This window comes from Ammospiza caudacuta, chromosome 30 (assembly GCF_027887145.1).
Source record: "Ammospiza caudacuta isolate bAmmCau1 chromosome 30, bAmmCau1.pri, whole genome shotgun sequence".
Classification (NCBI taxonomy): Eukaryota; Metazoa; Chordata; class Aves; order Passeriformes; family Passerellidae; genus Ammospiza; species Ammospiza caudacuta.
Window position 1 is genome coordinate 3841527 of NC_080622.1, and position 21554 is coordinate 3863080.

General features: G+C 66.7%; 3 protein-coding genes across 3 annotated transcripts; 2 read left to right on the forward strand and 1 right to left on the reverse strand.

Moving 5' to 3' along the window:
- The first annotated feature begins 839 nt into the window (after positions 1-839).
- Positions 840-6873, forward strand: TOMM40L (translocase of outer mitochondrial membrane 40 like). Its single transcript, XM_058821818.1, has 9 exons — positions 840-1017; positions 1263-1330; positions 1412-1504; positions 2465-2566; positions 2655-2760; positions 4147-4269; positions 5472-5548; positions 5628-5730; positions 6647-6873. The coding sequence occupies exons 1-9, from the start codon at positions 930-932 to the stop codon at positions 6784-6786; spliced, it is 900 nt and encodes a 299-aa protein (XP_058677801.1). The 5' UTR covers positions 840-929; the 3' UTR covers positions 6787-6873.
- A 1164-nt stretch (positions 6874-8037) lies between these two features.
- NR1I3 (nuclear receptor subfamily 1 group I member 3) lies at positions 8038-15703 on the reverse strand. Its single transcript, XM_058821812.1, has 9 exons — positions 15557-15703; positions 14850-15000; positions 12682-12812; positions 12116-12312; positions 10694-10884; positions 10425-10570; positions 8447-8563; positions 8262-8367; positions 8038-8186 (listed from the first exon to the last, which is right to left on the reverse strand). Exons 1-9 carry the CDS (start codon positions 15681-15683, stop codon positions 8057-8059), a joined length of 1296 nt encoding a protein of 431 aa, XP_058677795.1. The 5' UTR covers positions 15684-15703; the 3' UTR covers positions 8038-8056.
- A 2272-nt stretch (positions 15704-17975) lies between these two features.
- On the forward strand, positions 17976-19916 carry PCP4L1 (Purkinje cell protein 4 like 1). The gene is made up of 3 exons (XM_058821866.1): positions 17976-17999; positions 18353-18407; positions 19282-19916. The coding sequence occupies exons 1-3, from the start codon at positions 17991-17993 to the stop codon at positions 19431-19433; spliced, it is 216 nt and encodes a 71-aa protein (XP_058677849.1). The 5' UTR covers positions 17976-17990; the 3' UTR covers positions 19434-19916.
- Positions 19917-21554: the final 1638 nt, after the last annotated feature.

A 21554-nucleotide genomic window follows, 5' to 3' on the forward strand; every position in this document is an offset into this window, starting at 1 on the left:
GTTTGGGGTCTCCCCTCCCCCGGCCCCGTTTTTATCCCGATCCCGCCCCCCCGGGCAAACACGGCGGGGCCGAGGGGCATCGCGGGGGGGCTCTGTCCCCTGCTGTCCCCTGCTGTCCCCTCCTGTCCCCTGATGTCCTCTCCTGTCCCCATGGGCCGAAGGTTGTCGCCGCGGTGTCACCGACCCCCACCGGGCTGGGGACACGGGGGCAAAGGGCGGGGGTGGCACCGGTGACAAAGGTCAGAGTCCCCCCGGTCACTGCGGGGATGGGGACAGGGCAGGGGACACGGGGGGGGGGTGGCGCGGGGAGGGGACAGTGGGGTGATGGCGACAGAGGGGACACGGGGAGAGGACACGGAGGGGTTCAGATTTGGGGACACGCAGGGGTTTGGGGACAGTGGGGATTTGGAGACACGCGGGGGTTTGGGGACACACAGGGATTTGGGGATTTGGGGACACGCGGGGGTTTGGGGACACACAGGGATTTGGGGATTTGGGGACACGCGGGGGTTTGGGGACACACAGGGATTTGGGGACACGCGGGGGTTTGGGGACACACAGGGATTTGGGGATTTGGGGACACGCGGGGGTTTGGGGACACACAGGGATTTGGGGATTTGGGGACACGCGGGGGTTTGGGGACACACAGGGATTTGGGGATTTGGGGACACGCGGGGGTTTGGGGACACACAGGGATTTGGGGACACGCGCGGGACAGGAGGGTGGCGCGGAACGCTCCCGCTACGGAACATCGCCGCTCGGGTCCAGGTTGCCGGAGGGGTCGCATTCCGGAGCGGCCCCGCCCTCCCCGCTTAGCCAATGGGCCGCTCCCGTTGCCCGCAGCCAAGATGGCGGCGGCGCCCCCCCTGAAGGCGCTCCGGGCGGCGCCGCCCGCGATGGCGGCGGCCGGCGGGGGCCCGTGAGGGGCCATGGGCAACGCCGAGGGCCGGGCCCCGCGCCGGGCCCAGCCCCGCGGCAACCCCGGCAGCTTCGATGAGCTGCACCGGCTCTGCAAAGGTGCGGGGACGGGGACGGCGGGGGAGCGCGGGGGGACAGCGGGGCTGAGGGCACAGAGGGGCTGTGAGGGGACACCGGAGAGCCCCGGGGTCAGGGGACACCGGGGTGAGGAGGGGACAGCGGGGCCATGGGGACAGTGGGGGTGGCAGCTGCGTCCCCTGGGGGGCTGTCCCCAAAACGGGGCTGTGGGTGTCACCTGGGGGGTGACAGCCGTGTCCCCACGGGTGACAGCCGTGTCCCCCCAGAGGTGTTCCCGCCGCAGATGGAGGGGGTGAAGCTGATCGTCACCAAGACCCTGAGCAGCCACTTCCAGGTGGGGCAGGGGACACCTGGGGACACCTGTGGGATGCCCCCCGCGCTGTCCCTGTCCCTGTGACCGTCCCTGTCCCCGCAGGTGACACACACGGTGCACATGAGCACCCTGGGCCCCTCCGGCTACCGCTTCAACGCCACCTTCGTGGGGGACCGCCAGCTGGGGCCCGCCGAGGTGACAGCGCGGGTGCCACCGGCCTGGGGGTGGCAGCGGGGTTGGCACGGGGGTCATTGTGGCCATCTGTGACCCCAGGTGGCCCCAGGGTGGTTGGTGACCCTGGGGTTGTTGGTGGCCTTGGGGTCACCGGTGGCCCTGTGGGGTCTTTGGTGACCTCAGGGTGGTTAGTGGCCTTGAGGTCATTGGTGGCCTTGGGGTCACCGGTGGCCCTGGGGTCATTGATGGCCTCGGGGTCTTTGGTGGCCTTGGGGTGGTGGGTGACCCCAGGGTGGCCGGTGCCCTCAGGTCCTTGGTGGTCTTGAGGTCACTGGTGGCTTCAGGGACATTGGTGGCCCTGGGGTTACGGGTGGTCCTGGGTGATCCTGAGGTCATCATTGGTGACTCTGGATAGTCCCAGGTGTCCCCAGGTGTCCCTGTAGGTGTCCCTGTAGGTGTCCCTGTCCCACACCATGCGGTCCCCAGGTGTGTCCCATCCTCTGGCCCCTATCCCTGTGTCCCCATCCCCTGTCCCTGTCCCCAGGTGTCCCTGTTCCCCTGTCCCCCATCCCCTGTCGCTGTCTTGTGTCCCTGTGCTCTGTTCCCGTGTCCCTGTCCCCTGTCCCTGTCCCCATGCCTGTGCTGTCCCCAGGTGTCCCCTGTCCCTGTCCCCATGCCTGTGCTGTCCCCAGCTGTCCCTGTCCCCATGCCTGTGCTGTCCCCAGGTGTCCCCTGTCCCTGTCCCCATGCCTGTGCTGTCCCCAGCTGTCCCTGTCCCCATGCCTGTGCTGTCCCCAGGTGTTCCCCTGTCCCTGTCCCCATGCCTGTGCTGTCCCCAGCTGTCCCTGTCCCCATGCCTGTGCTGTGCCCAGCTGTCCCCTGTCCCCATCCCTGTGCTGTCCCCAGGTGTTCCCCTGTCCCTGTCCCCATGCCTGTGCTGTCCCCAGCTGTCCCCTGTCCCCATCCCTGTGCTGTCCCCAGGTGTTCCCCATGCTGCTCGGGGACATGGACAGCAGTGGCAGCCTCAATGCCCAGGCCCTGCACCTGCTGGGCGACCACCTCCGTGCCAAGGCCGTGTTCCAGGTGAGCCGGGGGTGCCACACCCGTGCCAGCCCCTCCCTGCCTGTCCCCCGGTGCCACCGGCAGCGCCGTCCCTGTCCCCTGTCCCCAGACGCACCAGGCCAGGTTCGTGACGTGGCAGTTCGACGGCGAGTACCGGGGCGAGGACTGCACGGCCACGCTGACCCTGGGCAACCCCGACCTGCTGGGGGGCTCCGGTGAGTGCCAGCCCTGGGGACCCTGGGGACACTGCTGAGAGCCCTGGGGACACTGCTGAGAGCCCTGGGGACACTGGGGACACTGCTGAGACTGTGCCCAGCCCTGTGTGACCCTGGGGACACTGCTGAGACTGTGCCCAGCCCTGGGGACACTGGGGACACTGCTGAGACTGTGCCCAGCCCTGGGGACACTGGGGACACTGCTGAGAGCCCTGGGGACACTGCTGAGAGCTCTGGGGACACTGGGGACACTGGGGACACTGGGGACACTGCTGAGACTGTGCCCAGCCCTGGGGACACTGGGGACACTGCTGAGACTGTGCCCGGCCCTGTGTGACCCTGGGGACACTGCTGAGACTGTGCCCAGCCCTGGGGACACTGGGACACGGCTGAGAGCCCTGGGGACACTGCTGAGGCTGTGCCTGGCCCTGGGGACACTGCTGAGAGCCCTGGGGACACTGGGGACACTGCTGAGACTGTGCCCAGCCCTGGGGACACTGGGGACACTGCTGAGAGCCCTGGGGACACTGCTGAGGCTGTGCCCAGCCCTGGGGACACTGCTGAGGCTGTGCCCAGCCCTGCCTGGCCCTGGGGACACAGCCCCACCCTGGGGACACAGCCCCAGCCCCACCCTGGGGACACAGCCCCACCCTGGGGACACAGCCCCAGCCCCACCCTGGGGACACCACCCAGCCCCACCCTGGGGACACAGCCCCACCCTGGGGACACCACCCAGCCCCACCCTGGGGACACAGCCCCACCCTGGGGACACTGCCCCACCCTGGGGACACAGCCCCACCCTGGGGACACTGCCCCAGCCCCACCCAGCCCCACCCAGCCCCACCCGGCCCCAGCCCCGCCTTGTGGACGCTGCCCTGGCCCTGTCCAGCATTGTCTGACCCCACCCTGGTGCCACCTTGGGGACACAGCCCCGGCCACGCCTGGCGCCACCCCAGGGGCGCCACCCTGCCCCAGCCCTGCCCCAGCCAGCCCCGGGGACATCGCCCCAGCCCCAGGGACATCGCCCCGGCCCCGGGGACATCGCCCCAGCCCCGGGGACATCGCCCCAGCCCCGGGGACATCGCCCCAGCCCCGGGGACATCACCCCAGCCCCGGGGACATCGCCCCAGCCCCGGGGACATCGCCCCAGCCCCGGGGACATCACCCCAGCCCCGGGGACATCGCCCCAGCCCCAGGGACATCGCCCCAGCCCCGGGGACATCGCCCCAGCCCCGGGGACATCACCCCAGCCCCGGGGACATCACCCCAGCCCCGGGGACATCGCCCCAGCGCCAGGGACATCGCCCCGGCCCTGGGGACATCGCCCCAGCCCCGCCCGCTGGCAGGGCCCCGTCTGAGGCGTGGCTGTCCCCGCTGTCCCCGCAGTGATCGTGGTGGCACATTTCCTGCAGAGCGTCACCGCCCGCCTGGTGCTGGGCGGGGAGCTCGTGTACCACCGGCGGCCCGGCGAGGAGGGAGCCATCCTCACCCTGGCCGGGAAATACTCGGGTACGGACACCTGGGGACACCTGGGGACACCTGGAGACACCTGGGGACACCTGGGGGCTGATGGGACACATTGGGGACACTGGGGACACATTGGGGACACCTGGGGACACCAGGAGACAGAGGGGACACACTGGGGACAGGTGGGGAAAGATGGGGACACAGGGGCTGATGGGGACACCTGGGGACTGATGGGACACATTGGGGACACTGGGGACAGATGGGACACCTGGGGACACCAGGAGACAGAGGGGACACACTGGGGACAGGTGGGGAAAGATGGGGACACAGGGGCTGATGGGGACAGCTGGGGACAGCTGGGGACTGATGGGACACATTGGGGACACTGGGGACAGATGGGACACATTGGGGACACCTGGGGACACCTGGGGACACCTGGGGACTGATGGGACACATTGGGGACACTGGGGACAGATGGGACACCTGGGGACACCAGGAGACAGAGGGGACACACTGGGGACACGTGGGGAAAGATGGGGACACAGGGGCTGATGGGGACAGCTGGGGACAGCTGGGGACTGATGGGACACATTGGGGACACTGGGGACAGATGGGACACATTGGAGACACCTGGGGACACCTGGGGACACCTGGGGACTGATGGGACACATTGGGGACACTGGGGACAGATGGGACACCTGGGGACAGCAGGAGACAGAGGGGACACACTGGGGACAGGTGGGGATAGATGGGGACACAGGGGCTGATGGGGACAGATGGGACAGATGGGAACACCTGGGGACAGATGGGACACCTCAGGGACACAGAGACAGATGGGACTGATGGGGATGCCTGGGGACAGATGGGACACCTTGGGGACAGATGGGACAGATGGGGATAGCTGGGGATGCCTTGGGGACACCGGGGACAGTTGGGGACAGATGAAACTGATAGGGACAGCTGTGGACAGATGAGGACAGCTGGGACAGATGGGAACACCTGGGGATAGCTGGGTCACCTGGGGATGCCTTGGGGACATCTCAGGGACACCTGGGGGACATCTCAGGGACATCTTGAGATTCCTGGGTGTGCTTCAGGGACACCTGGGGACAGCTGGGGATGCCCTGGGGATATCTGAGGACAGCTGGGAACACCTTGGGGACACTTGGGGATGCCTTGGGGACACCTGAGGACACTTGGGGACACTTGGGGACCCCTGGGGACGCTGTCTGTCTCTGTTGCAGCCCCGAATTGGGTGACAACGCTCAACGTGGGCTACGGGGGCGCCCATGCCAGCTACTACCACCGGGCCAACGAGCAGGTGCGTGTCCCCAGATGTCCCCACCGTCCCCCCCGCTGTCCCCGCTGTCCCCGCTGCAATGTCCCCACTGTCCCCACAGGTGCAGGTGGGTGTGGAGCTGGAGGCCAACACGCGTTTGCAGGAGAGCACCTTCACCTTCGGCTACCAGCTCACCCTGCCCGGGGCCAACGCCGTCTTCAGAGGTGGGCACTGTCCCCTTCGTGTCCCCTTCGTGTCCCCTCAGTGTCCCCTCCTGACCAGTGGCACCTGCCAGGGGCACTCAGTGTCCCTGTGCCACCTTCCAGTGGCGCTCAGGTGTTCCCACTGTCACCTGGCGCTCAGGTGTCCCTGCTGTCACCTGCTGGTGGCACTCAGGTGTTCTCTCTGTCACCTGGTACTCAGGTGTCCCCATTGTCACCAGCTGGTGGTGCTCAGGTGTCCCCAGCTCAGGTGTCCCCACTGTCACCAAACGGTGGCACTCAGGTGTCCTTCTGTCGCCTGCCAGTGGCGCTCAGATGTCCCTACTGTCACCAAACAGTGGCACTGAGGTGTCTCTGTGTCACCTGCCAGTGGCACTCAGGTGTCCCCAGCTCAGGTGTCCCCACTGTCATCAGCTGGTGGCACTCAAGTGTCCCCACTGTCACCTGGTGCTCAGGTGTCCCTGTGTCCCCTGCCAGTGTCACTCAGGTGTCCCTGTGCCCCCTGCCGGTGTCACTCAGGTGTCCCTGTGTCACCTGCCAGTGTCACTCAGGTGTCCCTGTGCCCCCTGCCGGTGTCACTGAGGTGCCTCCCCTGTCCTCTGCTGGTGTCACTCGGGTATCCCCGTGTCCCCAGCCGGTGTCACTGAGGTGTCACAGTGTCCCCTGCCGGTGTCACTCAAGTGTCCCCACTGTCCCCTGATGGTGTCACTGAGGTGTCCCCATGTCCCCGCCGGTGTCACTGAGGTGTCCCCGTGCCCCCTGCCAGTGTCACTCAGGTGTCTCCCCTGTCCCCTGCCGGTGTCACTCGGGTGTCCCTGTGTCCCTTGCTGGTGTCACTCAGGTGTCCCCACTGTCACCTGGCACTCAGGTGTCCCCGTGCCCCCTGCCGGTGTCACTCGGGTGTCCCCTGTCCCCGCAGGGCTCCTGGACAGCAACTGGAGCGTGGGGGGTGTCCTGGAGAAGAAGCTGCCGCCGCTGCCGGTGACGCTGGCGCTGGGAGCGTTCCTGAACCACTGCAGGAGCCGCTTCCACTGCGGCTTCACCGTCACCGTGGGATGAGCCCGGGGACAGGGACAGCAGGCACAGCAGGGACAGGACAGCGGGGACAGCAGGGACAGGACAGCAGGGACAGCAGGGACAGGACAGGGGGGACAGCAGGGCCAGGATAGCAGGGACAGCAGGGACAGGACAGGGGGGACAGCAGGGACAGGACAGGGGGAACAGCAGGGGCAGGACAGCAGGGACAGGACAGGGGGGACAGCAGGGACAGCAGGGACAGGACAGGGGGGACAGCAGGGACAGCAGGGACAGGACAGCAGGGACAGCACAGGGGGGACAGCAGGGACAGGACAACGGGGAGGGCGCAGACGGGACAGCACAGCAGGGACAAGACAACAGGGATGGCAGGGATGGGACGGGATACAACAGAGGGGACAGCAGGGAAAGGGGACAGGACAGCAGGGACAGGGACAGGACAGGACAGCGGGGACAGCAGGTACAGGACAGAGGGACAGCACAGCAGGGATAGCAGGGACAGCACAGCAGGGATGGGGGGACATCAGGGACAGGACAGTGGGGACAGGACAGCAGGAAGGGACATCAGGGACAGGACAGTGGGGGCAGCACAGTGGGGATATCAGGGATGGGACAGTGGGGACAGGACAACAGGAATGGGACAGCGGGGACAGAGGAGACGGGACAGTGGGGATGGGACAGTGAGGATGGGACAACAGGGACAGGACAGTGAGGACAGCAAGGACAGGACAGCAGGGACAGGACAGCAGGGACAGGACAACAGGGACAGGACAGTGGGGACAACACAGCAGGATAGCAAGGACAGTGGGGATGGGACGAGACAGTGGGGACAGCAGGGACAGTGGGGAGAGGACAGCAGGGACAGCACACCAGGGACAGGACAGAGGGGACAGCAGGGACAGCACAAGTGGGGACAGCGTGTGGTGGCACTGTCCTGCTCAGGGAGCTGCCAGGCCGGGCCGTGCAGGTGCCACAGGGACAGCGGGGACACGGCGGGCTGGGGACAGCGAGTGACAGCGCCACGGGGGTGGCTGGGGGTCCCCGTTGTCCCTAGTGCCACCTCCTGGGGGTGGCTGCTGCCATGGGGGGCTGGGGATCCCCACTGTCCCCAGTGCCACTCTCTGGGGGTGGCTGCTGCCATGGGGGTGCTCCCCATTGTCCCCATGGCGGCCGTGCCTCAGTTTCCCCGCGGTGACACACCCGGGAGCCAGGATAAATAAAGGAGCTTTACTCTGTGCCTGGAGGCAGCTGGGGGTGACACTTGGGGACAGGAGGGTGACACGGGGGACCCCGCTCAGCTGATGATCTCGGAGAGCAGCGGCGTCATGGCCGACAGGTCCTGGATGTGCAGGATCTGCCGCGTGTTCTCCACCTTCAGCGTCTGCAGCTCCGTCAGCAGCAGCAGCAGCTTGGCGTACAGGAACCTTGGGGACACCCGGCCCGCTCTGGTGGCCGTCCCCACCCCCTTGGGGACAATGCCACCCCGTCCCAAAGCTCACCTGCCCTCCTCGGGGGGGTGCTGGTGGTCGATGTAGCTCTTGAGGGTCAGCGCCACCTTCTCCTGGAACTGGTCGATGGCCTCGCGCTGGGCGATGCCGGCGTGGTCTGAGGGGACGCGGGGTGACCTCAGCGGGGTTTTGGGGACATCGGGGTGTCCCCGTGTCCCCACCAAGGTGGGGCTTACCTGGCGAGAAGAGCAGCATGGCCTGGAGCAGCGCGTACTCGGCCTCGTGCAGCCGCAGGCGCCGCAGGCTCTCGTGGAACTTGAGCAGCGGCTCCAGGTACACCTGCTGGAACCCGGCTGGGGACAAACGCCCCAGTTAGGGCAGGGAGTGGCTTTGGGATGGGTCCCCACCCTTGTCACCTCCAGGGACACCTGCTGGAACCCGGCTGGGGAGGGCACAAATGCCCCAGTTAGGGCAGGGAGTGGCTTTGGGATGTGTCCCCACCCTTGTCACCGAGTGCCACCTCCAGGGACACCTGCTGGAACCCGGCTGGGGACAAATGCCCGGGTTAGAGTGGGGAGTGGCTTTGGGATGGGTCCCCACCCTTGTCACCGAGTGTCACCTCCTGGGACACCTGCTGGAACCCGGCTGGGGAGGGCACAAATGCCCCAGTTAGGGCAGGGAGTGGCTTTGGGATGGGTCCCCACCCTTGTCACCGAGTGTCACCTCCTGGGACACCTGCTGGAACCCGGCTGGGGACGGCACAAATCCCTGGGTTAGGGCAGGGAGTGGCTTTGGGATTGGTCCCTGCTCTGTCACCGAGTGTCACCTCCTGGTACACCTGCTGGAACCCGGCTGGGGAGGGCACAAAACCCTGGGTTAGGGCAGGGAGTGGCTTTGGGATGGGTCCCCACCCTTGTCACCGAGTGCCACCTCCTGGTACACCTGCTGGAACCCGGCTGGGGAGGGCACAAAACCCTGGGTTAGGGTGGGGTGTGGCTTTGGGATGTGTCCCCACCCTTGTCACCGAGTGTCACCTCCAGGGACACCTGCTGGAACCCGGCTGGGGAGGGCACAAAACCCTGGGTTAGGGTGGGGTGTGGCTTTGGGATGGGTCCCCACCCTTGTCACCAAGTGCCACCTCCAGGGACACCTGCTGGATCCCGGCTGGGGAGGGCACAGATCCCCCAGTTAGGGCAGGGAGTGGCTTTGGGATTGGTCCCTGCTCTGTCACCGAGTGCCACCTCCTGGGACACCTCCAGGTGGTGGCTCCAAACCGCCCCAGGCAGCTCTTCCAGGGCCTTTTCCCATTTTTAGGAGGAATTTACCCAAATTTCCCCCCTGAGCCTCCCCTGGCACAGCTGGAGGCTCTGTCCCCTTGTGTCCCCAGGTGTCCTCCAGTGTCCCCAAGGTGTCCCCAGGTGTACCCAGGGCTCCATCACGGATGGTGTAGCAGCGCTGGCTGCACTCCCAGGATGTCCCCATTGTCCCCAATGCCCCCAGGTGTCCCCACTGTCCCCAGGTGTCCCCAAGGTGTCCCCAGGTACCCAGGGCCCCGTCGCGGATGGTGTCCCCATTGTCCCCAATGTCCCCAATGTCCCCATTGTCCCCACTGTCCCCAGGTGTTCCCAGGTGTCCCCAAGTATCCAGGGCCCCATCACGGATGGTGTAGCAGCGCGGCCCACACTCCCAGGTGTCCCCAATGTCCCCATTGTCCCCAATGTCCCCAAGGTGTCCCTGCGGTACCCAGAGCCCCGTCGTGGATGGTGTAGCAGCGCTGCCCGCACTCCCAATGTCCCCATTGTCCCCATTGTCCCCAATGTCCCCAATGTCCCCAATGCCGCCAGGTGTCCCCACTGTCCCCAGGTGTCCCCAAGGTGTCCCTGCGGTACCCAGGGCCTTGTCGTGGATGGTGTAGCAGCGCTGCCCGCACTCCCATTGTCCCCAATGTCCCCATTGTCCCCAATGTCCCCAGTGTCCCCAGGTGTACCCAGGGCCCCATCACGGATGGTGTAGCAGCACTGCCCGCACTCCCAGGTGTCCCCATTGTCCCCAGGTGTCCCCAATGTCCCCAATGTCCCCATTGTCCCCAGGTGTCCCCATTGTCCCTAATGTCCCCAATGTCCCCAATGTCCCCAATGTCCCCAATGTCCCCAATGTCCCCAATGTCCCCATTGTCCCCAATGTCCCCAGTGTCCCCAGTGTCCCCAGGTGTACCCAGGGCCCCGTCGCGGATGGTGTAGCAGCGCTGCCCGCACTCCCAGGCCTTGGTTCGGGGGTTGAACACGGTGTTGAAGCGGATCTGGCAGATGCCCAGCGTGGCCCCTTTGAGCAGCGAGATCTGCGCCTCCAGCGGCAAGCTCCTGCCGGCGGAGGGGACACGGCGGCGACACGGTGACACGGTGACACGGTGACACGGTGACACGGTGACACGGCAGCGGGGTGGCACCCGCCACCGCCGGCACCCCGCGGTGTCCCCCGCGCACCTGAACGCCGGGATCTCCTTGGCGAACTTGATCACCTGCTGGATCATGAACGTGCTCAGGTCCGCGAACTGCGGCAGCAGCGACAGCACGTCCGGCAGCGCCTCCTCCCGCGGCGACAGCGACAGCGACAGCGACACCCCCGCCGCGACAGCCCCGCCAGGGGGGCTCGGAACCAGCAGGCGCACGGCGGGCTGGGGACAGCGAGGGGACAGCGCTGGGACAGGCGGGACAGCGAGGGGACAGAGAGGGGACAGAGAGGGGACAGCGGTGGGGACAGAGAGGGGACAGCGCTGGGACAGGCGGGGACAGCGAGGGGACAGAGAGGGGACAGGCGGGGACAGCGAGGGGACAGAGAGGGGACAGCGAGGGGACAGAGAGGGGACAGGCGGGGACAGAGAGGGGACAGGCGGGGACAGCGAGGGGACAGCGCTGGGGACAGGCGGGGACAGCGAGGGGACAGAGAGGGGACAGCGCTGGGGACAGAGAGGGAACAGGCGGGGACAGCGAGGGGACAGCGCTGGGGACGCGTGGGGACAGGCAGGGTGGTGTTGGGGACGGGTGGGAAATCGTGGCGACAGTCAGGACATTTATGGGGACAGCCAGGACATCTGTGGGGACAGCCAGGACACCCACAGGGGCGGGCAGGGCACGGCTGGGACCCCTGTGGGGACAGCGGGGACAACCACAGGGACAGGGGTGTCCCTGCCGGGAACAGTGGGTCCCGTTGGGGACAGGGGTCCCATGTGGGGACAGGGTGCCCTGTTTGGGGACGGGAGTCCTGTTGGGGACAGTGGGTCCCGTTTGAGGACAGGGGGTCCCATTTGGGGACAGCAGTGTCCTGTTGGGGACAGAGGGTCCCGTTGGGTACACGGGGTCCCGTTTGGGGACGGGAGTGCCTCACTGGGGACAGGGTGTCCCGTTTGGGGACAGGGTGTCCCACTGGGGACAGAGGGTCCCGTTTGAGGACAGGGCTGTCCCGTTGGTGACAGGAGTGTCCAGTTGAGGACAGGGTGTCCCGTTTGGGGACAGGGTGTCCCACTGGGGACAGAGGGTCCCGTTTGGGGACAGGGCTGTCCCGTTGGTGACAGAAGGTCCCGTTTGGGGACAGGGTGTCCCGTTGGGGACAGAGGGTCCCGTTTGGGGACAGGGTGTCCCACTGGGGACAGCGATCCTGTTTGGGGACAGGGGTGTCCCGTTGGTGACAGAGGGTCCCGTTTGAGGACAGGGTGTCCCGTTTGGGGACAGGGTGTCCCACTGGGGACAGAGGGTCCCGTTTGGGGACAGGACTGTCCCATTGGGGACAGCGGATCCTGTTTGGGGACAGGGGTGTCCCGTTTGGGGACAGGGGTGTCCTGTTTGAGGACAAGGGATCCCATTTGGGGACAGAGGTGTCCCCTTGGGGACAGGGCTGTCCCCGCTCACCCAGCAGTGCATGAACTGCGAGAAGCTGGAGTCGAAGGTTCGCTGGTGGGCGCCGATGAGCAGCGCGATCAGCTCCTGCTGCTCGGCCGTCAGCCCCGCGTGTCCCCGCTGTCCCTCGTGTCGCCGCTGTCCCCCGGCCTGTCCCCGCTGTCCCCGCAGCTCCCGCCGCCGCCGCAGCGCCTCCTCCGACATGATCACTGCCACCCCCGGCCCGCGTCACCGCTGTCACCGCTGTCACCGCAGCCACAGGTGACAGCGATCGGGGACACCCGAGCGGGTCCCTGCTGTCCTCTCTGTGCCACATCCCCTGCTGCCACCTCTGTCCCCTCCCCTGCCACCCCACCCCGCCCCTTGTCCCCTCCAGGTCCCCTTCATCCCACGCAGCTGCTGCCCCGTGTCCCCTGTCCCTCGTCCCCCGTGTCCCCTCCATGTCCTCCCTCTCTGCCCTGCCCCGTGTCCCCCCGGTGTCCCGCAGTGTCCCCCGTGTCCCCTCCATGTCCTCCCTCTCTGCCATTCCCCTTGTCTCTCTCCCCCGGTGTCCCCGCGGTGTCCCCCGTGTCACTCACTGTCCCTCCTCATGCCCACGTCCAGGCACTTCTGCAGGCGGCAGGCCTGGCACTGTCGCCGCTTGGCCTTGGTGACAGGACAGCGCCGCGCCAGGGGACACGAGAAACGGACACCCTTGAGGATGGAGCGCCTGCGGGGACACGGGGACACGGACACTGCCACCAGGGGGACACGGGGACACTGCCACCAGGGGGACACTGCCACCAGGGGGACACGGGGACACTGCCACCAGGAGGACACGGGGACACTGCCACCAGGGGGACACGGGGACACTGCCACCAGGGGCTGGGGACAAGGCCACTGCCACCAGGGGGACACTGCCACCAGGGGGACACAGGCACTGCCACCAGGGGGACACTGCCACCAGGGGGACACTGCCACCAGGGGGACACGGGGACACTGCCACCAGGGCCTGGGGACAAGGCCACTGCCACCAGGGGGACACTGCCACCAGGGAGACACAGGCACTGCCACCAGGGGGACACTGCCACCAGGGGGACACGGGGACACTGCCACCAGTGGGACACGGCCACCAGGGGGACACGGCCACTGCCACCAGGGGGACACTGCCACCAGGGGGACACGGCCACTGCCACCAGGGCCTGGGGACACGGACACTGCCACCAGGGGGACACTGCCACCAGGAATGGAGACACTGCCACCTCGGGATGGGGACACTGCCACCAAGGGGGGGGGACACTGCCACTGCAAGGACACTGCCACCAGGGGTTGGAGACACGGGCAGCGCCACCAAAGGGACACTGCCACCAGGGGGACACGGGCACTGCCACCAAGGGGTCACTGCCATTGCCACCAAAGGGACATGGGCACTGCCACCAAGGGGTAGGGACACTGCCACTGCCACCAAGGGGACACGGCCAGTGCCACCAAGGGATAGGGACACTGCCACCAAGGGGTCACTGCCAGTGCCACCAAGGGAACATGGGCGCGACCACTGCCACTGCGGGGACACGGCCAATGCCACCAAGGGGACACTGCCACTGCCACCAAGGGGACACTGCCACTGCCACCAAGGGGACTCGGCCACTGCCACCGCATGTCCCCATGGGCAGGGCTGTCCCAAGCTCGGGGTGCCAGCTGCTGTCCCGTTTTGTCACACGCTGTCCCCACCCATGGCACCGTCCCGTGCCACCCCCTCCCATCCCATCCCAGTCCCTCCTGTCCCTTCCTGTCCCCACATCCCATCTTGTCCCCTCGCCCTGTCCCCTTGTCCCACCCCATCGTGTCCTGTCCCCATGTCCCATCCCATCCTATCCCACTCTGTCCCCAGCTGTCCCCACAGTGTCCCCACAGTGTCCCCACAGTGTCCCCAGCTGTCCCCAGCTGTCCCCACAGTGTCCTCACAGTGTCCTCACAGTGTCCCCAGGTTTCCCCACAGTGTCCCCTCGGTGTCCCCAGCTGTCCCTGCAGTGTCCCCAGCTGTCCCTGGATGTCCCCAAAGTGTCCCCACAGTGTCCTTGCAGTGTCATCGCAGTGTCCCCAACTGTCCCCACAGTGTCCCTGGCTGTCCCAGCAGTGTCCCCACAGTGTCCCTGCGGTGTCCCCAGCTGTCCCCACAGTGTCCCCAACTGTCCCTGGCTGTCCCCAGCTGTCCCCACAATGTCTCTGGCTGTCCCTGCAGTGTCCGCAGGTGTCCCCACAGTGTCCCCACAGTGTCCCCAGCAGTCCCCGGCTGTCCCCGCGGTGTCCCCTCAGTGTCCCCACAGTATCCCCGGCTGTCCCCACAGTGTCCCCACAGTGTCCCCGCAGTGTCCCCAGCTGTTCCTGCAGTGTCCCCAACTGTCCCAGCAGTGTCCCCTCAGTGTCCCCATGGTGTCCCTGCGGTGTCCCCGCAGTGTCCCTACAGTGTCCCTGGCTGTCCCAGCAGTGTACCCACAGTGTCCCCACAGTGTGCCCAGCTGTGTCCCCAGCTGTCCCTGCAGTATCCCCACAGTGTCCCCTCAATGTCACCACAGTGTCCCCGCAGTGTCCCCAGCTGTCCCCGCGGTATCCCCGGCTGTCCCCTCAGTGTCCCCTCAGTGTCCCCGCAGTGTCCCCAGGTGTCCCCACAGTATCCCCTCAGTATCCCCGCAGTGTCCCCGCAGTGTCCCCAGCTGTCCCCACAGTGTCCCCGCAGTGTCCCCGCAGTGTCCCCAGGTGTCCCCACCTGAAGAAGCCCTTGCAGCCCTCGCAGCTCATCACGTGGAAGTGGTACCCGCTGGCCCTGTCCCCGCACACGGCGCACACTTTGTCACCCTCGGGCTCCGTGTCCCCAGCGGGGTCCTGGGCTGCGCCGGGGGGGCTCGACAGGGACACGCCTGGGGACACGGGGACAGCGGGGGTGACACGCTGCCGGCGCCGCTCCCGTCCCCTCGAGGCCACCTCGTGTCGCTGTGTCACCTGCGTGAACCCGCTCGCCATCCTCGTGTCCCTGCCAGCCCCCGTGTGTCCCCTGCATTCCCTGAGTGTCCCCTCCTGTCCCCAAGTGTCCCCTCGTGTCCCTGCCAGCCCCCGTGTGTCCCCTGCATTCCCTGAGTGTCCCCTCCTGTCCCCAAGTGTCCCCTCGTGTCCCTGCCAGCCCCCGTGTGTCCCCTGCATTCCCTGAGTGTCCCCTCCTGTCCCCAAGTGTCCCCTCCTGTCCCTGCCAGCCCCCGCGCGTCCCCAACAGGGACAAAGTGACCCTGCTGGTCCCTGAATGTCCCCGTTGGTCCCTTGCGTGTCCCGCCAGCCCCGTGTGTCCCCTGCATTCCCTGTGTGTCCCCTCCTGTCCCCGTGCGTCCTCTCCGGTCCCCTCCTGTCCCCGCATGTCCCCGAGTGTCCTGCCAGTCCCCGAGTGTCCCCTCCTGTCCCCTCCTGTCCCCCTGCTGGCGGTACCTGAGTCGGTGTCCCCCGGAGCTGTCGGTGACAGGGAATTGTCCCCATGCAGTGAGGGGACATCGTGTCCCTCCGTGTCCCCGGCGGTCCCCGCGTGTCCCTGGCGGTCTCCGAGTGTCCCCTCCATTCCCTGGGTGTCCCTGATTGTCCCTGTGTGTCCCCTCCGGTCCCGGCTGTCCCCTCCGGTCCCTCTGTGTCCCCTCCGGTCTCTGTGTGTCCCCTCCTGTCCCGGCTGTCCCCTCCTGTCCCGGCTGTCCCCTCCGGTCCCTCTGTGTCCCCTCTTGTCCCGGCTGTCCCCTCCTGTCCCCAGATGTCCCCTCCCGTCCCTCTGTGTCCCCTCCTGTCCCGGCTGTCCCCTCCTGTCCCCGGCTGTCCCCTCCGGTCCCTGTGTGTCCCCTCCTGTCCCGGCTGTCCCCTCCGGTCCCTGGGTGTCCCCTCCTGTCCCCGGCTGTCCCCTCCGGTCTCTGTGTGTCCCCTCCGGTCCCTGTGTGTCCCCTCCTGTCCCGGCTGTCCCCTCCGGTCCCTGTGTGTCCCCTCCGGTCCCTGGGTGTCCCCGGCTGTCCCCGCGTGTCACCGGCGGTCCCAGGAAGGGCCGCGTGGAGTTTGAACCTTGAACTTGGGGCTGCGACAGGCGGGGACAGAGCGCGGGGCGGGGGGGGACAGGTGGCACCGGGGGTGGCACCGGGGGTGGCACCTGGGGCGGGACAAGCGGGGACAGGAGGGCGTGGGTGCGACGCAAGGACACGGGGACAGACAGACGGACAGCACGGAGGGGACGGCGGGGCACGGAGGGGACAGCCAGGATGTCACAGCGCGCTGAGGGTGGCACCCCGTGTCGCACACACTGGTGGCCGTCCTGCCACCGCTGTCCCCACAGGGAGGTCGCTGTCACCACGCCACGGGGGGACTGGCAGTGTCACCATCCCGGGACAGCAGCTGTGCCCTGTCACCAGGTGCCACCCCAACAGGAGGGTGGCACTCGGGTGGGGCACTGTCACCCCCACTGTGTCCCCCGTGTCCCCTCGTGTCACTTGTCCCGCCCTCTGAGTCCCCGCCATGTCCCAACGTGTCCCCCCCGGGTTCCCCGGGTCTCTTCGTGTCCCTCTGTCCCCTCCATGTCCCCTTCATGTCCCCTCAAGCCTCCTCGTGTCCCCTCGAGTCCCCCCAAGCCCTCTGTGTCCCCTGTGCGCCCTTGTCCCCCAATGTCCCCGGGTCCCCGTGTCCCCCCATGTCCCCAGTGTTCCCCCGTGTCCCCCATGTCACCCATGTCCCCAGTGTCCTCATGTCCCCAATGTCCCCAATGTCTCTCAATGTCCCCGTGTCTCCCCAACATCCCCGTGTCCCCTCCAAATGTCCCCAATGTTCCCCATGTCCCACGTGTCCCCAATGTCCCTCTCAATGTCCCCATGTCCTCAGTCCCCCCCACCATGTCCCCAATGTCGCCAATACCTTCAATATCCCCAGTGTCCCCGTGTCCCCCTGTATCCCCCATGCCCCAAATGTCCCCAATGTCCCCAGTGTCTCTCCGTGTCCCCCTGTGTCCCCCAATGTCCTCCCGTCACCGCCGTGCCCCCATGTCCCCAATATCTCAAACATCCCAAACGTCCCCAATGTCCCCGCAACGTCCCCAGTGTCCCCCCAGTGTCTCCCGTGTCCCAAATGTCCCCAATGTCCCCGCAATGTCCCCAGTGTCCCCCAAGTGTCTCCCGTGTCCCAAATGTCCCCAATGTCCCCGCAATGTCCCCAGTGTCCCCCAGGTGTCTCCCGTGTCCCAAATGTCCCCAATGTCCCCGCAATGTCCCCAGTGTCCCCCCAGTGTCTCCCGTGTCCCAAATGTCCCCAATGTCCCCGCAATGTCCCCAGTGTCCCCCCGGTGTCTCCCGTGTCCCCAATGTCCCCAATGTCCCCAGCATCCCCCAATGTCCCCATATCCTCAGTCCTCCCCCCCAATGTCCCCAATGTCCCCAATGTCCCCACAATGTCCCCAGTGTCCCCATATCCTCAGTCCTCCCCCCACAATGTCCCCACAATGTCCCCAGTGTCCCCATATCCTCAGTCCTCCCCCCCAATGTCCCCAATGTCCCCAGTGTCCCCATATCCTCAGTCCTCCCCCCCAATGTCCCCACAATGTCCCCAGTGTCCCCATATCCTCAGTCCTCCCCCCCAATGTCCCCAATGTCCCCAATGTCCCCACAATGTCCCCAGTGTCCCCATATCCTCAGTCCTCCCCCCCAATGTCCCCAATGTCCCCAATGTCCCCCCCGTGCCCGCCTCCCCTGGATCGGGGGGAGGAGCCACCCTCATGGGCGTGTCCCTTTAATCCCCACCCCCTCTCCCCATTGGCTGCTCGCGGCTGTCAATCAAACCCCGCCCCTATAAAGGCGGCGGCGGCAGCGCCGGGCCCGCACTGGGAGCGGCGGCGGCACCGGGCGGGATGAGCGAGGTGGGGACACCGGGGGACAACGGGGGGGACCGGGGGCACCGGGGGGGACAGGGACACACCGGGTGGCACCGGGACACACCGGAACCGGGACTCTGCCCCTTTTCCCGGGGCTTCCAGCACCGAGCCGGGCGGGGAGCACCAATGGGGCCAGGACGCTGCGTCCCGGGGACGGGGGCCGACACTTTGGGGACACCCGGGCCACCGGTGTCACCTCCCGTGTCCCCCCGGGCCCTCCTCTCTTCTCAGCGCAGCCACCGTGAGCCTCGCTCGGGCTGGAGGCTCTGGGGACCCTGGGGACAATGCGGGGACAATGGGGGGACCCTGTGTCACCCCCGGGTCCCCTCTCTCCGCAGCGCGGTCCCCGTGTCCCCCCCTCCGCGGCGGAGGCCCCCGGTGGGCAGCAGCAAGGTGAGGACAGGTGGGGCGCGGGTTGGCTGTCACCGCTGTCACCGCTGTCACCGCTGTCACCGCTGTCACCGCTGTCACCTCTGTCCCCGCACACCCCAGGGCCCCTCCATTTTCCCCATCCTTGTGGGAAGGTGGCACCTGCGTGCATTTGGGGACATCCCCTGTCCCCTCGGAGGTGTCGGGGTGTCCCCCTGGGAGGCGCCGTTGTGTCCTTTGTCCCCAGGGGGGTGGCGGGGTGTCCCTCTGAGTGTCCCCACAGTGAATCTAGGGGTGCCAGGCTGTCCCTTGTCCCCAAGATTAGTGCCACGGTGTCCCCTGGGTGACTCTGGAGGTGCCGGGCTGTCCCTTGTCCCCCGGTTGGTGGCAGCGTGTCCCTCTGAGTGTCCCATTGGTCAATCGGGGGGGTGCCAGGCTGTCCCTTGTCCCCAAGGTTGGTGCCAGGGTGTCCCCTGGGTGACTCTGGAGGTGCCAGGCTGTCCCTTGTCCCCAAGGTTGGTGCCAGGGTGTCCCCTGGGTGACTCTGGAGGTGCCAGGCTGTCCCTTGTCCCCAAGGTTGGTGCCGGGGTGTCCCTCTGGATGTCCCCTGGGTGAATCTGGGGGTGCCAGGCTGTCCCTTGTCCCCAAGGTTGGTGCCAGGGTGTCCCTCTGGATGTCCCCTGGGTGAATCTGGGGGTGCCAGGCAGTCCGTTGTCCCCCCTGGGGTGCCAGGCTGTCCCTTGTCCCCCCGGATTGGTGGCAGGGTGTCCCCCCCTGAGTGTCCCCGCTGCCAATCTGGGGCTGCCAGGCCGTCCCCCTGGATGTCTCCTGGGTGAACCTGGCAGTGCCAGCCTGTCCCCAAGCGTGTCCCCGTCCTGTCCCCCCCCCTCGCCGGCAGCCAAGGCTGATCCCAAGAAAGAGGAGGAGGAGGAGGAGGAAGAGGAGGAGATCGACATCGACCTGAGCGCGCCCGAGACGGAGCGAGCGGCTCTCGCCATCCAGGGCCGCTTCCGCCGCTCCCGCCAGCGCCGGGGGGAGCCGCGGCCCTGAGGGACCCCCGGGACCCCCCCGGGACCCCCAAACCCCGCGGGGACCCTCCCGAGGGGGGCTCGACCCTTCCCTGCCCGGTGACAGCCCGGTGTCCCCAAGGGGAGGTGGCCCTGGGGAGGGGAGGGGGCGGCGTGGGACCCCCCCCCCCCCCGTTTGCCATGAGCACCCCCATTTTCCATGGGAACCCCAAATTTTCCATGGGAACCCCAAATTTTCCATGGGATTCCCCATTTCCCTGTCCCGTGGTGGCGTTGGGGACACGCCCGGTGTCCCCAAACGGGGGGGGGGACGGGTCCCGCTGCAGCCCCCAGCCCAGGAAATCGGGGGTCCCCACCTTCCTGTCATTGTCACCGCCCCCTCCCCACATTTCTGTCATTGTCACCGCCCCCTCCCCACATTTCTGTCATTGTCACTGTCACTGTCACTGTCACTGTCCCCACCCCGAGGGGCTTTTGGCCCGTGCAGAGAATAAAGAGTGAGGAAGAGGAGGCTGCGCTGGGGGCTCGGGGGAATTTGGGGAGGGGTCCCCACTGAGAGGGTTTGGGGGCGATTTTAGCCGAATTTGGGGGGGGATTTTAGCCGAATTTTGGGGGGGATCGAAGCCGAATTTTGGGGGGGATTTTAGCCAAATTTTGGGGGGGATCGAAGCCGAATTTTGGGGAGGATCGAAGCCGAATTTTGGGGAGGATCGAAGCCGGATTTTGGGGGGGTTTGCAGGTGGATTTGGGGGGTTCACAGGTGGATTTGAGGGGGTTCGCAGGTGGATTTGAGGGGGAGTTCGCAGGTGGATTTTGGGGGGGTTCGCAGGTGGATTTTGGAGGGGTTTGCAGGTGGATTTTGGGGGGGTTCGCAGGTGGATTTTGGGGGGGTTCGCAGGTGGATTTTGGGGGGTTCACAGGAGGATTTCGGGAAGGTTCACATGAGCGTTTTGAGGGGGTTCACAGCCGAATTTTGAGGGGTCCACAGCCTGATTTTGAGGGAGTCGCAGCCGGGTTTTTGAGGGGTCCACAGCCCGGTTTTTGGGGGGGTGTTGCAGGTGGGTTTAGGCGGAGTTTGCAGCCCAATTTTGGGGGTTTTGCAGCCGGGTTTTGGGGCAGCTCGCAGCTGGATTTGGGGGAATTCACAGCTGGATTTGGGGGGGTTTGCAGCCCGGTTTTGGGGGGTTTCGCAGCCAAATTTTGAGGGGTCCACAGCCCGGTTTTGGGGGTCCACAGCACGGTTTTGAATGTTTGCAGCTGGGTTTTTGGGGGGCTTTGCAGGCGGATTTAGGGGGAGTTTGCAGCCCAGTTTTGGGGGGTTCACAGCCCAGTTTTGGGGGATTTGCAGCCGGGTTTTTGGGGGTTCACAGCTGGGTTTTTGGGGGGCTTTGCAGGCGGATTTAGGGGGAGTTTGCAGCCCAGTTTTGGGGGGTTCACAGCCGGGTTTTGGGGGATTTGCAGCCGGGTTTTGGGGGGTTCTCAGCCCAATTTTGCAGCCAGGTTTTCGGGGCTTTGCAGGCGAATTTAGGGGGAGTTTGCAGCCGGGTTTGGGGGGTTCACAGCCGGGTTTTGGGGGGCTCGGGGCCGTTCCCAGGGCCCCGCAATGCCGCGCTCCGGTGCAGAAATAGCTCCTTGGAAAGAAAAACAGCGGCGGCGGCCCCAGGGGACACGGCGGGGTCGGGCAGCGCTGACTTATTAGGGAAAGGGACAACGGCACCAAGGGGGCACCAAGGGGGCACCAAGGGGGCACCAAGGGGGCACCGGGGGGGCACCGGGGCCGTTCCCTGCCCGTTCCCGCAATGCTCCGTGCCCCAAATGCCCCCCCAGGGCCGGGCCGGGGTCGTTGTCCCCTCCCTCCATGAGAAGGTGACGGCCACCCCCACAAGGGGACAATGGACAGGATGGGACCCCTGCCCCCCCCCCCCCCCCCCCCGAGCTTTGGTTGTGTTAATTACAGCTTTAATTAACGGGTGGTGGCATTGAGGACTCTGGGGTGGCACCCCAGGTGTCACCTCCCTGCTGAGGGTGGCAGCGATGTCGCCGTGGTGTGGGGACAGCGACAGTGGCGCGGGGCTCCCGGAGATGTCAGCTTTATTAATGGCACCGCGGGGACACGGAGGGGACAGGGACGGGGACAGGGGGG

Excerpts from the sequence above, each read along its gene's own strand:
- TOMM40L (XM_058821818.1), top strand. The coding sequence starts at position 930 with ATGGGCAACGCCGAGGGCCGGGCCCCGCGCCGGGCCCAGCCCCGCGGC. Across the intron at positions 1,018-1,262 it reads GCTGCACCGGCTCTGCAAAG|AGGTGTTCCCGCCGCAGATG; the intron begins GTGCGGGGACGG and ends GTGTCCCCCCAG. Across the intron at positions 5,549-5,627 it reads ACCACCGGGCCAACGAGCAG|GTGCAGGTGGGTGTGGAGCT; the intron begins GTGCGTGTCCCC and ends CTGTCCCCACAG.
- NR1I3 (XM_058821812.1), bottom strand. The coding sequence starts at position 15,683 with ATGGAGGGGACACTCGGAGACCGCCAGGGACACGCGGGGACCGCCGGG. Across the intron at positions 8,564-10,424 it reads CATCCGCGACGGGGCCCTGG|CCGGGTTCCAGCAGGTGTAC; the intron begins GTACACCTGGGG and ends GTTTGTCCCCAG. Across the intron at positions 8,187-8,261 it reads CACCCCCCCGAGGAGGGCAG|GTTCCTGTACGCCAAGCTGC; the intron begins GTGAGCTTTGGG and ends GGTGTCCCCAAG.
- PCP4L1 (XM_058821866.1), top strand. Across the intron at positions 18,408-19,281 it reads CCCCGGTGGGCAGCAGCAAG|CCAAGGCTGATCCCAAGAAA; the intron begins GTGAGGACAGGT and ends CCTCGCCGGCAG.